The sequence below is a fragment of the Dysidea avara genome, chromosome 8 (assembly GCF_963678975.1).
Source record: "Dysidea avara chromosome 8, odDysAvar1.4, whole genome shotgun sequence".
NCBI classification, from domain to species: Eukaryota; Metazoa; Porifera; class Demospongiae; order Dictyoceratida; family Dysideidae; genus Dysidea; species Dysidea avara.
Genome location: NC_089279.1, coordinates 2,829,180 through 2,846,826, shown reverse-complemented (window position 1 = coordinate 2,846,826; position 17,647 = coordinate 2,829,180). Strand labels below are relative to the sequence as shown.

At 35.8% G+C, this 17,647-nt stretch overlaps 2 protein-coding genes across 4 annotated transcripts in view; one reads left to right on the top strand and one right to left on the bottom strand.

The window, feature by feature from the left end:
• Positions 1-1,494: 1,494 nt before the first annotated feature.
• On the top strand, positions 1,495-2,388 carry LOC136263792 (BTB/POZ domain-containing protein KCTD21-like). The gene has a single exon (XM_066058418.1). The coding sequence runs from the start codon at positions 1,495-1,497 to the stop codon at positions 2,386-2,388; it is 894 nt and encodes a 297-aa protein (XP_065914490.1).
• A 1,644-nt stretch (positions 2,389-4,032) lies between these two features.
• Positions 4,033-17,647, bottom strand: part of LOC136264476 (uncharacterized) — a 35,069-nt gene continuing 21,454 nt past the window's right edge. For all 3 annotated transcript variants that reach the window (XM_066059228.1, XM_066059230.1, XM_066059229.1), the window contains 5 exons: positions 16,381-17,003; positions 15,669-15,724; positions 12,941-13,048; positions 9,060-9,403; positions 4,033-4,533 (listed from right to left, as the gene is read on the bottom strand). In XM_066059228.1, the coding sequence (XP_065915300.1) occupies positions 4,111-4,533; positions 9,060-9,403; positions 12,941-13,048; positions 15,669-15,724; positions 16,381-17,003 (1,554 nt within the window). In that variant the 3' untranslated portion in view covers positions 4,033-4,110. The remainder of the gene's footprint in view (positions 4,534-9,059; positions 9,404-12,940; positions 13,049-15,668; positions 15,725-16,380; positions 17,004-17,647) is intronic.

The following is a 17,647-nucleotide window of genomic DNA, read 5'->3' as shown; positions in this document are numbered from 1 at the left end:
ATGATATTATCCATTGGTGGAGTCAGCATGGGAGCCCCAAATTTTCCCCTCCTTTAGGAAGAGCTATATGATCTTGGAAGACTACCAGTAAGGGCAAAATCAGTTTACTACTCAAGTAATTGCAAGTAGTAACATATTGAATACTTAAAAGCAAATATTCCAAGAAATGGCTGCAGTGATGTTGTTGCTAATAAATTCTAACACACTGTTAAAACAGAGGTGTTTCTACAACACATTCAGGGATGTTGTATTGTATTGTATTAATGCTTTACAGTGTTCTAACTGCTATTATTGTAGTGCTCCCCATGCAGAGGGGTGTTTTAGTTACACTCCACAGGGGTGTAGTCAATCTCCCTTAGGGTGTTCAGCAACACTCTAAGGGTGTGTCGGATTTTTAAAAGAAATTCTTTGTGAGGGTCTTTGCGGTATTACCAATGCTGGCAATGGTGCAAACATTATCACATTTCTAAGGTACGGTATCACAATCATCAAAGTAAAAGACTGTAATGGCAATGTAACATACTGTAATTTGCTTTTTTTTCGTTGCATGAAAATTTTTATACAAGATCGAACTACTCTAATAGAGCAGTCATTCACGTAGAATCATGCAAAAATATTTATACATGAAAAATTTTATGACAAAAAACTTTGCACGAAAATAAAGCGAATTACGGTATCAGTACACTTACATTGTTCTTCTTTATCACTAAAGGTTACCAATTAGTGCTATTAATCTAACAGCCAAGTGTCTATTTTGATTGTGGTTTAGGCTAATTATTATAAACTACATCCTATTCGTGTACTACAACACCCCTAAAATGCACAACACACCTTATCGGTGTGTTGGAACACCCCTAAAGGTGTGGGTGTAGTAGAACACCTCTATTTGGGTGTAACAGAACACCCCAGTTTTAACAGTGTAATGCGCACAGCCATTATTAGCATAAACATCACTGCAGCCATTTTTTCACCCAGATTTTTGAAGGCCACAAAATTTTGTTTCAACTTAGCTATTTTTGCATGCATGGATATTACTTCTTAGGTACTTTATAAGGTCACAAAACCAGCCTATATAGACTTTGTGGTTTACAGATACAATGATTATTGAAGACAGAGTTATAAATGTATTATTTATTTCAATATTTGGTAATATTATTATAATACTCTAATAGAGCATACATTTTATAAGGATGCCTAGTAGTGTTCTGGAATAATCTAGAACTCCTCAATGAAATTATAAACATTTACTAATATAAGGTATAACTTTTCATTTATAAAATAGAAATTAAGTGAGCTAATTGTTTTACTAAATGGTGCACAGTGGTTAAGGATGTGGTTGTTATATAGGTATGGAAGTCCTGGAAGTCCTGGTTTGAAGAACCCTAGTAAATTTTTTGACTTCTTTTTGTGCACCATTTAACTAATACTATAAAGTTGTGATTTAATACCTGGCAAACAATTTTTGAATAATTTGCTGCAGCACAACACTGAAAAATGTCCTCATCAGAAAATACCACAGCAACTGATATGTTTGAACAAGTCTCTACAGCAACTGAAATGTTCAAGCAAGTGTTTGAACAGGTCTCAAAAGACAAACAACAAGTAGATCAAGAAAAAAAGAAATGGGAGGAAGAAAAAGCCAAAGTAAATAATACATTTCTTTTTCATGGACCAATAATAGATTTGAATGTTGGTGGCACACGTTACTCAACCTCACGTTCCACACTGACCAAGTATCCTGAGTCAATGTTGGGAGTAATGTTTAGTGGTAGACATGATTTAGAAGCCATGAAGTGTAGTGATGGTAGTTTCTTCATTGATAGAGATGGGACACACTTTAGACTCATACTCAACTACTTGAGGGATGGAGAAGAAGTGGTCCGGTGGTATCCCAAATCTTTTGAAGCTTTACAAGAGATTTTCTGTGAAGCAAAATACTATCAACTTGAAGGTCTAATCAATGCACTGAAACCTTTAGTACGTGAAGTTGATGTTGTGTCTCAAAATGACATTCTCCTTAATTTTACTTCTGGAGATGGTTCGTATAATACAGACTATAGTGGAGGTTCTTTTGATGTAAGCTACGACTCAATGCAAGCTATTTCATACAAGGTAAAAAGCATGAAGAAACTATATTTTAGCAACTTGAAATTTGTATATCCAGTATCTTTTATTAGCTGTGATCTGACCAATGCTTCATTTTCATATTGCTGTTTTGAATCAGATGTTGTTTTTGAAGACTGCATTCTTGATAATACAACATTTTCCATCATCAACGGTTTGGTTACTAATTCTCACAATGTCAGCTTTTCTGGCTCTAAAACTGACAAGACCAACTTTGATAGTAACTTACGAACAGCATTGAAATCAGCTGGCAAAATCTTCTGATATATCATTGCTATAATATTAACTGACTAAATAGTTTAATAGTTTTGGCAATGTCTGCCTGCTATGTAAAGTTGCATTTGTATAATCACCTAGCTAAGTATGTGGTATTATCATAATGCAGATAATGCTTATGAGGTTTATTTGATAGTTATACCATGCATGGCCAAAAGGGATTTGTCTGATATATATTCCCAAGCCTGAAATCCCTTGTGGTTATGGTACAAGTAATATATACCACTCAGGTCTGCTCACCTAATAGGTGAATGAAGACAAACCTGTACTCACCACAATACTTTTATACAGAGGCTTGTAAACATCGATTGTAGGTTTAAATTGTGCAAAAAATAAACGATTGTGGGTTTCACTGGTTGTAATGATAACATTTATAACCAAATAACCACTTGTGTGGGTGACTGGATTCCTAAAGTAACCTAAGGTGCTAAAATAGGTAAAAAGTACTTTGGAGTATAGGTTGAAAATGCCTGAGCCATCTTGTCCAGTTGTTGACATATGCTGTATAGAGAAATGATCCATGCATTGTAAAAATAATTATTTTGCAATGCCTAGTAACTGAACTATGCAATGCTGACTCACTCAATTATTTTCTTTCAAAAATGCTTAACCTATCTAAACCAATATATTAGAGTCTATGGTATACTCAAACCCACAATGCAAAACTTTAAGCAGCTCTTTAATAAAGAATCAAAGGGAACTGATGTATTGTAACTACCTCAGCATTGAAGGTAGTTGTGGTCAGGATAATACATGTTATTATAGCCTTGTGGTTTAATTTCCTTTGATGTGAGGTGTCAAAGTGGTATATAGTATAATGTAATGCATGCGTGGTTGCAAGATATAAAGTAAATTTATTGTTGTTGCTCCAGTAGTTCAATACAATTGCTATAGTACATGTACACTGTCATATAACTGCAGGAAAACAGTTTGAACCCAGATGTTCTAAATTTGGAAATATTTTAATTTACATAACCTTAATACTAATGGACTTTTCCGTCGCTAATAAAGAGTCAGTAGTATCTACTTTGTTATTTACATGCATAGTTAACTGTCTACACTTAGTCTGTTCCACCACACACCCCTCAGGGCTCCCAGTAATTTTTTTAGGTGTACTGTCAAACTGCCAGTACAACACAGATTTTGTCCTGCCAAAACATAAAAATGTACTGGTACCCAGTGTTAAGCTTTCAGTACTCAAGATGTAGTCATGCCAAAAGTAGTGTAACCATGTTATAAATTAATGTAACACACTGTATCTAGTAGTCTTTTATGAAACTTCATGCATCCCACAAGCCAAAGGTAACACTGGATAACATGGTTTTAAATACATTTTGCACATTCATAGCTGACAAGTACAAGTAGGTTGGTGTTCAAACCTCACTGTTTTGGCTTGAGGTAAAGCGTGTGGCCACAAACCATAAACAAACAGCTTAATTAAATATTGCTGCCTTTGTAAGGCTGCTCTCCAGCAGTAGTGTAGCATTCTGTCTGAATTATCCAGCCAGGATTATCCAGCCACACTGTCTGGGCAACAATAAAATTAACCAGCCATTGCACAATATTGACTGGAAATTGGCTGATTGTCGAACGTTATTTCAAGCCCTGTCCCTGTAACTTTGATGTAAATACTTAAGTATGTATGAAACTGATTGAAATATAACAAATTTAACATATTAAGTTTCTATAATGTAACACTTTTTACAAAAATTAATTATCTGCACAGTAATTCCAGGAGCCATTAATTCTTGATGACAAGAACACTCTACATGCCTTTATCCATTTTGCTGCTCTTTGGATGTGCCTAACTTGAATTACATACAATAAATTTATCCACGAGAGGAATCCCAGTAGTAGTATGGTGGAGTTGATAAGTCCAGGTGATGTATGCCTTTCAAAATCATTTCGTATATCCTCACACTTTGGATTGTAACCAAATAGGTTACATGCAGAATACCTGAATACATCATTTATGAGATCATCAGAGTTATCAGCAAGGACAGTTAAGGTTGCAAATGCCATGGATGAAAATATAACTGTATAGCTAAGTAGCAACAATATTTTTACTTGAGGAACACTGAAGTTGATTTTGAAAAAGCTTTTCTCTTTCTCTTTGTTGAATATACCTTTAGTCTGTAAAGAGAGCAAATATTACTGCATGAGAATTATCCATGCAGTGTAATGGACACTTACGTACTCATTACATCACTTCTTGGTATTGTGTTTGTAGGATATGAAGTTACATAAATGCTAAATTTGAGATTGAATAAATAGGGGTAGAATCAGGGGAGTTTAAAGATTTCCATGCAACATCCCTTTGGAAGAGCCTTAGAACTACTTGATAAACTGCTGACAAGGTTTTTGCTAAAACCAATAAGCCAAATTCAGCTTATCATTCAAAGGAATGCTCATTGCATATACACTTATAGTAGCGAAATATTTATTTTACCTCTCTTTGTTGCAGAAACTGCTGCTCCAGCATCTTCATACACAATATGTGACTGAATTTGACAAAACAAGGCTTCGACGCACAAAGCTTTGTTAGGAGATATGGCGATTTTAAGGAATCATTGTGTAATAACTTCCCAGTGCCTACAGCTGTGCAAACAAAATTTGCACCAATTGTTCATCTGTTCACTAGCTATCACTGAGTGGGTGTATACATTTCTGATACCCAAAATTTGCCCTGTTTTGAGCAGCTTTTTTCAAGCAGGTAATAATATCACAGGCGGTACTAATAGGGTGGGAGGGTGGGGGTGGACGGTGGTCTTAATATACGGGTATAAAATGAAGTAAGAAGACGATTGGAATCCAGAGGCCAAGTTTGGGCTCTCCATGGCCCTCCATGGCACTCAGATTACTCCAAATTGACTGAGAACACTATTGGTGAGCTCTCTGTGAAGTCCCAGCTCACTACACACCATTATCACAGAGCCATGGCCATTTAATGGTGCCAATCTCACACTCGTGGCTTTGACAGGGTTGGAAGAAAGCTGCTACAGAAACCAGACTTGTCAGTGCTGAAGGAAGTACAGTGTGAAATATGATAGTGTATTAGACCAGCAATCCATTCCTGGTAAAATCGTAAGTTTGATTTTGTGTGTGTGGAAGCCTTGTTATGTGAAATCCGGTCACATATGCACATCTCAAGATAATTCGTTGATTAGTTTGACAACCACTTTAAATGCTTCAGTTGCATTTCTAAAGGTCTAATGCTAAGAGTTAGCAATGAAACTTTACTGGAGAGTGATTATTTTGTATGAAATATTACTACATACTAGGTAGCTAGTTGGTACAACTACTAGCTATACCAGGCTCATGGCCGGAATGGAACCCCCATTTTAGAAGTCTGGACCTGCCCCTGGAAAAGGAAAGTAATGCTAAGGGCAGTTAAATAATATCAAAAGAGCCAAGCTGTGAAGAAAGGGTATGGCCTTTAAACCCAGGTTTATTAGTTATTAGGAACACTGCAATTAAAGGCTTCAAAGTAGCTTAACATCAATTCCAAAACATTTTAAACACTGACAATGCCAATCTATACTGTAATGTTCCCTCATCCCAATCTCAACTTATGTAAATTCATATATTTTGCTTCAAAATTGTAATTCCAAATTCTTTCACCCATCCTATTTTTGTGTAAGATTTTTATAAGTTGAATAGAACACCTTTTGGATTTCTTGTATAACACACACACACACACACACACACACACACACACACACACACACACACACACACACACACACACACACACACACACACACACACACACAGACAGACAGACAGACAGACACACACACACACACACACACACACACACACACACACACACACACACACACACAGATCTGTATAGAATTAACCATGCAAAACAACTTGGCTAAACAAAAAGGCACATCTACATGTATACGAAAATTACAGATTTTACTTTTTTGTATCTTATATACCCCAAAGCCAATGGCTTTGGAGCTTGTTTTTACACAATTCATTGTTCTGCTTATCTACAGATACAATGACGATGATATAATATAGTCTATCAATACAGAAAAATATCTACCAATCCAATACCAAAGCCAAAGGATCTAGCTATGCAATAACCAATTAGCTAATAGATACTGATAATTGTTCTATAATTTTGTACTTGCTTGTTCATGGCTATGGTTAGATAAAGTGGCATTATAGTACCTGTAGTGTTTATAACAAAGTAAATTCCTTCCACGATAGGTTTGCATGATTGCATTATTTGTCTATTAAGATATTTATTTTGCAGTGACTGTTCTATTAGAATATCTAGATTTTTCATCCATAGCTCTATAACCATTTTGCATCAAATTTGGTATGTGATTTTGCCGCAATACATTCTTAAAGTGCACCAAAGTTCAAGAAAATTGAGCTATGCATTTGTTTTTAAAATGGTTTTTGAAAAGTGTGCAAAAAGAATAATTTCAGCCCCCAAGCTCCCTAAACAAAGAAAAAATGAAGAATTAAGATTAACTTTGAGGGCTTGTATTTCAAGATTGGGTTAGGCAATCTTGCTCACATTTGGTATGTGGAATGTTGAAGGTGGAGGGAGTTTGCAGTACAAATTTTGTCACACAACACAAGTACACTACTGAAAAAATGAAAACGATATTATCATGGACACTAAATATCACGATATTATGGTATATCATCAAATTCACCATAAAATGTAAGAGATAAGAAAAGCACAAAAGGTTGTAAGGTGTCACCCCACAAGGAAAAGCTAGTAATGGTCAACAGGTTATAAATATAGTCACAATGTGCTACAAATAGGCTGGTACTACATCTTAACTACAGAATTTGTTTACTGTATGTGTTGTGGGTGACTACTAGGGACCCGCCGATTATGCTCATAATTTTACCTATTATGCTATGCTGCACTGCTCAAAAATTCACCTATTATGCTTAAATTAATGCTCAATATTTACCTATTATGCTCGATTATGCTCAATGTTCATGCCTTAGTTCATATGCTTTGCTACTAGTTTAACACTGTATAGAAAGAAAAAAATGAGCGGCTGGAACACAAATAATAAATTCTTGCTGCATGTAAGAGAAAAGATTGATATACTCTAATAGAACAGTCAGTTTGATGACTGTTCTATTAGAGTTACTGACTGCTCTATTAGAGTATATCGATCTTATTTTGCAATTATCATTTTTCCAGCAAGAATTTATACTATCGTACAAATATTTAACCTATTATGCTGGCATTATGCTCAATGCTTTTAGGTACCTATTATGTTCAAAATTATGCCACCATAATCGGCGGGTCCCTAGTGACTACAACATGGCAAACACAGAGTGTATTCAGGGCAGGGCATTCAGCAAAAACTAAATTGAAATGTTACTAATCTCTTAAGGATGTCTGCTTACAGTATCACTCAATGATATGATGGTGTGTTGATTGATATCTGGTATTATGTACCTTAATACCATAAAAGATAAATATACTGCCCAGCACTAGTCTCTATACAATTAGCCTAGCCATTACTTTCACTTATGTGGATGCACCAATTTTGTACTATTTTTACATGGGAATTTCACTGATTCTTAAGTGTCAGATTCTAACTCAGAAAATACAAAGTAGTTATGGTATTAAGTATTTTTGTAAGACCAAGACTATCATTCCTCTGCGCTTGTGTGATGGTCAAAAAAGTATGAATTTGAATGAACCTCATGTATGGGTGGAGGAGACACCTTTATTTTAGGGCTGGGCTGTAGCTATAGGCTTATCCAGGGGATGACATGTCTTGTTGTGCAAACAATCCAGGGAGTCTGGGACATGCTGTCAGAAATTTAGGCCCTCTAGCTTGAATTTGATAGTGATTTTAGCAGTTTATCAGAATATTACTAATATTAGTTTGACTGCAGGTGAGTGCTCTATTAGGATATCTCGATCTTGAGGCATTTATATAGTACCTATAGTGGGGGTCTGGGGGCACACTCCCCTCCCTCCATTGAGAATCAGGCTCTCAAAATTGAATCTGAGAGTGATTTCAACAGTCACCACTAATGTCAAATTTGTTGACTTGTATTAGGGTGACAGTGCTATTAAGGTGTATCGATCTTGATGCATATTATAGAATCAATGCAGGAATTGCAGGTAGCTAAACATTTGTATAGTTAGCTATTTGGTGCAATACAATCAGCACAATTACTAGTTATGATGTAACGACAAAGTGCTGTGGTTTTGTTATGTACAAGCAACTAAAAAGCACAAGAATTATTATGATTGAAGAGAAAAGAAAATAGGCATAGGGCCAACACTCATCTGAACCGCAGAAGGCACATGCCACTGGTGAGTTTGCTATTGTAGTGGTAAGTGGTCACATGATGCATTGTTTAGCCTCTAGTATTTTGATTATGGTCAGATAGGCAGGCAGGCAGAATAAAATCAGGTTTGGGTAGTTTTTGATAAACTTCTTAAGTCTGTATGTGTTTATTGTTTTTAACACGATATCTCACATTAGTAACAACAAGGCTCTTCCATCAAGGTTTTTTCAATACATAAGATGCTTCTATGATGGTTTATATGGCTGAAATATTTGGGGCGTGCATCATTTGGAGGATCTCTACTATACTGTACTACCATACTGTATAATAAAATATGTGACACTTTGAATCATGTGATTTACCTTATGTATTATCCAGAAGGATAAGAACATTAGGTTGACTCCAACAATTAACAGAATAGCAATTGGCAATAAAAATGTGTACAATATCAGATCCTTTGATGGAATCACAATTACTGGAGGAAATCTTGCTATTCTGAAATCTGACACTGACAAAACTATAGTTGGGAATATGCCACTGAATGTGAAAGCTCCAAAGATTTCCATTATACATATTTTTAGTTTTCGTGTCTCTTCACTGAAAAGTCGTGCTGACCAAAATGGAAATGCTAATCCCAGGAACAAATGAAAAACATAGAAGAACCAAGTAGTAGCCATGAACAGGAAACAAAACTGAATAACAAATCCTGTAACAAAACATAATAATATTTAGTAAAAATTGTCTACATAGAGCTATAGCTATATTATTGTCAAGGCACACTCACCTGATAGGTGAAAAAACTACACATGATTGATAGTGGTTTTGATAGAGTGCTGTTTGAATGCTATTCATATATCATTATGCTTTACACACAGCACCAGAAAACTTGTGATTGTAGAATCTGTTTTTTTTAGTTTTAGTATTTTGTACTACATTAAGCCTACTAATTTCACTATTGGGATAGTAAGTTATTAAGTTAAGTAGTTAGGCCAGGGGTGGCAGAGAAAGAGGGGTTGTAGCCCCTGTCAAAAAGATTATGGAGGGGCTTTGAGAGCCCAGCTAAAATTATCTATAGCTTTCATTAACTGATTCTATTACACCAAACTGTGAAATGCTTTGGCTACTTTATTTTTGTGCAAAATTTTTTTGTGATAAAAATTTTTGTGTAAAAATATTTTTGTATGATTTACATAAATGACTGCTCTATTAGAGTAGTTCGATCTTATATAAAAATTTTCGTGCAAGAAATTTTCATACAAATTTTGCATATGAAAATTATTTTACAATGAAAAAAAGCAAATTACGGTACCTACAATTCCATTGAATTAACTGGATTCTAAATGAATCAATTGTAAGATTGATGTACCATAAAGCAGTCTTCCTAATACAACAGTCAACAAATATAATGTTAATGATGACTGCCAAAATCACTCTTAGATTCACTTTTGAGAGTCTAAATCTCAAAAATTTCCTGGAGGGAGGGTAGTCTTGTGCCCAGACCCCACCCACTGCATTGAGTAGGGTCTGGTGACAAACGCAAGAGTTTTGGGTCCTACGTCATTTATCCTTTCTGACCAATCAGACACTTTAATTCAGCTGTAATGTGATTTGATAGGCTAGAACGACGAAGTTGGTCAACTGGAACCATGGATACAAATACATAAGTCCACTCCAAATAAATTCTCTGTTTCCTGTCCTGGACTCAGGTATATTTGCATGCAGGCGGGCAGTCCATTTCCATTATTTCATTATATGATTGGCAGCTTTTCAAGCCATTATTTACCTGGAGTAACCATAAAAAGCTGCATAAAAGCATGATAATGCTTTTACCTTCCTATTAAGTTGCAAAAATAACACAAATGTGACTTTTTTCTACTTGATAGCATTGCTGACGCGTGAGCACTGACACTGTTTTTACTGAGACTGTACAGAATGCAAGAATAACCAGAAAATAAAAGAAGAATATGGAATAATGGAATATTTAGAGCTGACAGTAACCAGATGCGGGTGGTGGACGGGAAACAGAGAATTTATTTGGAGTGGCCTAAACAATATGTCGGTGGGCCCAAAAACATAGCATAAGTCACCAGATCCTACTCAACGCAGTGGGTGTGGTCTGGGCATGAGATTAGAGGGAGGGTGGCATTCCCCCAGACCCCTTTATAGGTCAACTGGATGTGAATATAAATGCTTCAAAACTGAGATACCCTAATAAAGCAGTGATACTAAAACAAAAGTCAAACTAATATTAACAAGTTAAAGGAAAAATTAAGAATTTTAAGTTCAATTAGGGATCATAGAAAAAAAGTAGGGAAACAAGGGAGGTCGCCTACACCTGCAGATATACTAGTGAACATTTAGCTAATCCTTAGTTCAGTCTATTTTGTTGGTTTACTTGTTTTGTAACATTATTATGACTGGTGAACCCATGCATACTGCATCAAAAGAAAGGATGGTGCCAGAATTAATGTTTTCGTCTGAACGATGCGTGTCCCAGCTATCAAATTCTGCTTTGAAAGTGCAGTGACCGACCATTATGCTTCGCTTTCAGCTATGTTCAGCCCATTACACAGTGCTATGGATGAAAACAGTAGAAGAAGTGCCTCTGCAACAATCCAGTCACCACAAAAATATGACGATTTGCATGCCCTCAACTATCAGTTACTGCCTCGAAAGTGCAGCCACCATTATGCTGTACTTTCAGCTATTTTCAGCCCATTACACAGCATTGCAAATGAAGAACAGTGTAAGAATCATCTCTGCAATCAATCCGGTCACCATGGAAAAACTTTACAAACATACTGTAGGGAAGCCATGCATCATGCTACCGTGAATTGATGCCTTGGGCTGTCAGCAAAAAGAAATGGGACACAAAGGAGGATAAAGGTAAGTCCATGATGTGTGCATTGTATGTACTGCGGTATGCCAAAAGGCACACCGCGGGATGAAGCGAAGTCGAACAGTGAAAAAATCAAGCTCATAACCTTAGCTGTTATCAAGTTACGTTTGCCTGAAGGCATCAGGCGGCAGGCAGTTAGTCAGTAGAAAATTCCATTGAATAATTTTTTTATAAAGTTTGTAACAATTTATTGGAAGCCTTTAGGATCGTACTTGAAGGTACTCTTGGGCTTCGTTACACCTAACCAATACTGCCAAGATGCCAGGATGAAGTTGTAAAGCCGATTTTTGGGGAATTTTTGGCTAGGAAAACCCAAATCTCTATGATCCCTAATATACAGTACTACCGTACCGTATGATGTAACACTTTTACACCTCAGATCAAAAGGATACATTTGCCATGTATACCTCTTTACAGGGAGCCATCTAAATGTACACCGGTGTACATTGAAATGTATCCCGGGAAAGTGATTGTAATTCTAAAATAGCAACCCACTTTCATCAAAGCAAGTATGGCCTTGATGTGGATGAGGTAGTGGTACCACCCCTGTTTATTTTATATAAGCTCAGACCGAAATTGATTGTGGGAATAAATTAATGCTCACATGATGATTACCACAAATTGAAGTGTTGCCGCAAGAAGCACGGAATTTCAGTATCTTTGCTGTTCTACAAGTTGGGAAATGTTATTTAAAGGTGAGAAGTAGTCTTACAGAGCATTCACAAGTGTTATGGCACATTGTTTAATTCGGACATGCCCACATTATGGACGACATGGGTTAACCACTCTATAATGAAGCCTACCCCTTTAGGTCTTTAGTATACATTGTGATTAGTATTTACACAATGTGAAAGCATTAAAACACTTGTAAATTCCCCGAAATTTGTCCTACTCGATTTTCTGTGATATCCGCAGGACTTGTCTGTTTATTATAACAATCGTAGCTACAATGTTACTTGCTGCCAAACCATAATCAAATCTTTCAGGCATGCATATAAAATGAATCCAGTGGTTATACTCATATTGGCATCAAGGCTATCAGCCTGAACAGAAGTGTTATATATTAGCTGTAAGATGGGCACTCATGATTTGCCTGATATGCATGCCCGCAGCCCTTGGGCTTTGGGCATACATATCAGGAAAATCACTCATGCCCATATTACAACTATAAAGTGATCCATCGCATAACAGCCAAGCTGTATAAAAAGGGTGCAGCCTTCAAAAGCCTGGGTGAAAATAGTTGTGAAATCAAAGGTGGTGGCCATGAAATGGCTGCAATGATGTTAATGATAATACATCTTAATAATGCACAAATGCTATATTAGCTAATTATTAGTTAATTACCTATAATTTTGGCGAACAGTGATGGCTCCTGAAAAGATAAGTGTAAAGTTCTGTGGCTACAAAATAATCTCTCCTGTCCTCCAACATAACCAATCAAAACAAAAGCAGCTAGACAACAGTAACACATGGACAATATGAAATCACAATATACTTGTAGCATACAGGATAAGGTAAAGATGTGTGACCTTACAATAATAATTAAAAATAATATGCATGATATACTATTTCTTAATCTGCGATAGTCAGATACAACAAAACACGGGTTGTTTAATTATGTACAATCAATTTGCATAACCATTAATTAAGACACACGGTACATGTTGCGGCCCATGAAGCCGGTGTGCCACACCAAGGATATATTGACTGGAAGATTTTCACACACATGTAGCTTTGTGTTCCATAAACCAATTGCAACCAATTTTACTGTAGAGATGCCTACTAGGTAGGGAAGTCCACATATCAAATTTAAAAGAAATATCCTTAGCCATTTCCAAGATAAAGCAACAAAAATTTCAGGCTTTTTTCTTTGTTTTTTCTTTTACTTTTTCATAAACTTTGTAAAATCCATAAAACACAAATGCATACTACAATCAAGCTGAAATTTGACACACCTAAAGGGATTAATAGAGCAAATCTTAGTATATACCAATTTTGGTGTGAGTTATGACCAATTATTCACATAAAAAGATCAAGCTTCTGCCAAGCCTAAAGGATAAACCACTTCAAGGAATCAGTTGAAAATTGGTCTGTAGTTCTTGACCTAATAGGCATGGCAACTAAACATTTTTATTAACAAACTCAATCACATGATTGTTCCACACTATTGGTTTTTGCATTGTATTTTTGTGATCTTAATCTTGATTTCTTTCAAACCACCAAAAGAGACTCCTATACAATGCAAGTCACCCTGTAAAAACTTTGGCTACAAAACCAGGCACCCTGTAGAGAGTCTTCAAACAAGTCAACTTCCCTTGGAACATCAACTCACTTATGAAATAGACTGTTACTTGGATTTCATCCTGGCTAAATATCATTTATCCTGGAGGCCTTCTCTGATACTCTCTCAACCCCAATGGATTTACAGTGTTGTGTGATTTCACGCCAGTTCTATTCATTGATATTGTAATTCTATTCAACCTACATCTGCACATATTTTGAATGATCGTCCCATTGCACTTCAGCAAAGTAAATACACCTACCAGCGTGATGAACTCTTGCTATGTTATCAAGAAATATTGTGACGATGCTATGGTATTTAATGATTACAGAGCCAGTGATGCTCCTTTGGCAATCTTTACACCATCTATCTTGATTACCCTGATATTATAATTATGGTGAGCAAAGGTGTGAAATCTGATTACTGGAACTTACATGTTCATTTAACTGTGTAGAACATCCCCACACTGCTCATGAACACAAGTGTGGCAAGTAATCTAATTAAGTTTGATCACCTAGGCTTTGTTCTCAATACTTCACTATTGAAATTGGTACCTTGGGTCATTATCTTTCAGACTCTATTAGGGCCTTACAAACAGTAATTTAACAGTCTGTAGAACTATACTGGATAATGCTGCAGTCAGTTGTTCTCAATGAATCTTGTGGCATGTGGTTGTGCTAATTGGAACACTTTAAGTATTTAATTTGTCTTGTCCTTGTCTGTTTTTGTGTGTTACTGTATTGTAGCTTTATTTTATAGTGTTTAATCACATCCTGTAGAGAGTTCCACTACAAAACAAGTCAACCTAGACAGCACAGCTAACAACAAGTCACCGTGTAAAGAGGTAGGCCACAACATCGATCTTAGAGAGTTCAACTAGAAAAATTGACCCTGTAGAGTTCAGCTATATATGTTGCAAGTCACCACACAGAGAGATCAGCTATGATCAAGTCACAATGTAGTAGAGAGTTCAGTCACAAAAAAGTCACCCTGTGGAGAGTTCAGCCACAAACAAGTCACCCTGTAGAGAGTTCAGTCGCAAAAACATCACTCTAGAACTTTCAGCTACGAACAAGTCTAACCCGTAGAGCTCAGCTATGTTAGCCTGTAGAAGATCAGCTACAATTACTGTACTTCAGGGTATATGTACGTAAGTCACCATGTAGAGAGTACAAGTCACCTTACAGTGTTCAGCAACACATAACACCTTATACAGGGTTCAGTTGTGTCAGAAGTCACCCTAATAGCTACATGATAATCATTTTGTTCAGTTTCAGATTTATAATAGACACATACCCCTGTAGATTCACAAAAATAGTACTCTTTATTTTGTTCACTGATTCCTGTGGTACTGTATAGGAAAAAGTCTAAATGAAGCCTCAAAGCCAGCCATAGACCAGCTTTAAGGTTTGCAATTACAAAATGAAGTAATATCTAATCCAAAACAACCAAGCTGTAAAAAAGTGTAAAAGCCAGTGTGAAAAAGATGTTAAATCAAAAGTGGTAGCCAAGAAATGGCTGTGATGGTAGTAGGTTAATGGAAAAAAATTAATAACAACAATTTAGGTAAAATTTTGTGCTGAATCCTACTAAAACTTGGAGAAGACAACACAAATTTACCTCAATTGTCATTTATTCCATTAACTTACTATCACAGCCATTTCTTGGCTTCCACTAGCACTTTTGATTTCACATTTTTTATACTGGATTTTTGGGGGCTGCACCGTTTTTGTTTACAGCTTGGTTGTTTTGCACTACAGGTAAACATGATTATAAATATTTATTGCTTACCTAGGATCATCGCACTGATAACATGACATACTTCAAGCACTTGTGGATAAACCAACCTGTAATAAGCATAAGTAATCTGTGTGTATTTGTGTTTACATTTGTATTATATGTAGGTGTATGTATGCAGAGTTGGGGTAGTTACTTCAGAAAAGTAACTAGTAACTTGTTATTATTCCATGTAACTGAGTTACAGTTACAGTCACTTTTTAAAAGGTAACTAATTATTTAGTTACTAGCTACTCTCATAAACAAGTTATGCTTGTTTGTTACATGATTATTTTGTCTAGAGCAAGAGAAGCAGAGAACTATACATAATAATTATATGTACACTTTCTGAAAATAACAATTCTGTACCCATTTCAGCTCAGTTTCAACGGTTACATATGTTGTTCAAGCTGAATCATGAAGAACAGTACACAGAAAGCGTCTACTTAATGTGACTATATAGTACAAAAATTGAAGTGTTCTTGCTTTTAAAGCATAATTACCTATAGTTACAATCTAACTATTACAACTAGTTATAATTGTAACTCAGTTACTTTTCAGGCATTTGTACAAGTTACTGGTTACAAAGCAAGTAACTAGCTACATTACTAGTTACTTGTTAAGTTACTTGTAAAGTTACTTGTAAAGTAACTAGTTACATAACTTAGTTACAAAAGTAACTAAGTTACCCCAACTCTGTATGCATATTCAGAGTGACTGCACTTACATTTCTTTTCTTCTGAGTATGGAAGCAATCAAAAAGATGCTTCCACCGATAAGTTCAATAATAGCAGAAAATATTATAAGGCTTCTTGTAGCAAGTTTAGTCTGGACACGATATTGTGAAAATTCTCCACACAATGGCAGACACACACCACAATACTCATCAAATTGATAGTGACAATTCAGAGGCTCAGAAACGTTTCTCATTGTTTCAATTGAACTAGAGGTATTGTCCTCCCTAAATTCCTCACAAACAGGCAACAGCGATCTCAGTTCTGTATTCATAATAAGTATCCATTCATTAGTACACACATCATCACGAATATTAGCACATTGTTCTTGAGTTACTAATAGTGGATTACCATCATCATCACATGGAGGGTAGACATATTGACACATGAATGGCATTGCAGCTGTAGAACATTCCTCACTGGCTAAACCACTATTTAGTAAATTAAGAAACTCTAAGATTTGCTGTTCTTGTATGTCATTGTTAGACATAGTGATGAGACTGCTGTTAGTATTTGTTAAGGGATTCAAATGAGCACTGCATATACCATCATATTCAGAACAGCTCCCATCATAACTTGATAATGTATTTGAAACGTTTGAGTTAGATGTAACTGTCTATAATGGAATGACACACTGTAATGTATATCCATACAACAAAAAAACCTAAAGGTATGGCCTTAAATAGCCTGAGTGAAAAGTCGAAAGGTGGTGGCAAAGAAATAGCTGCAAAAATGTAAATGTTAATAAATATTATGTAATGCACAAGCTATTATTAAGATTTATTAGCATTACCATCATAGTACTGTAGCCATTTCCTTGCCACCACCCTTGATTCACCCTGGCTGTTAAAGGCTGTACCTCTTTGACAGCTAGCTACAGGCTTTTTTGGTGTGGATTTCATATCATTTTGAACTTTATATGGCAGCTTTGGGGTTTGTTTTTACTCACATTTCTTCCTATTTACACACACAACAATGATTATTGAAGACAGAAGTTATAACTGCATTGTTTTGTTTTAACTTTTTGGTAATAAATGTTATTGTAATACTCTAATAGAGCACACATTTTTTATGAGAAATTCTAGTAGAACGCACATAGAATGTTTTAGAACAATCTAGAATTTTCATTAGTAGATTTATGAAATTACACAAACTTTACTATTATGTACTAGAATTTTTGCTTATAAAGTAGAAATTAAGTGAGGTGAACAGCCATAAGTAGCTCAGTGGTTAAGGATTTGTTCAGTGTGGAGGTTCAAA

Excerpts from the sequence above, each read along its gene's own strand:
- LOC136263792 (XM_066058418.1), top strand. The coding sequence starts at position 1,495 with ATGTCCTCATCAGAAAATACCACAGCAACTGATATGTTTGAACAAGTC.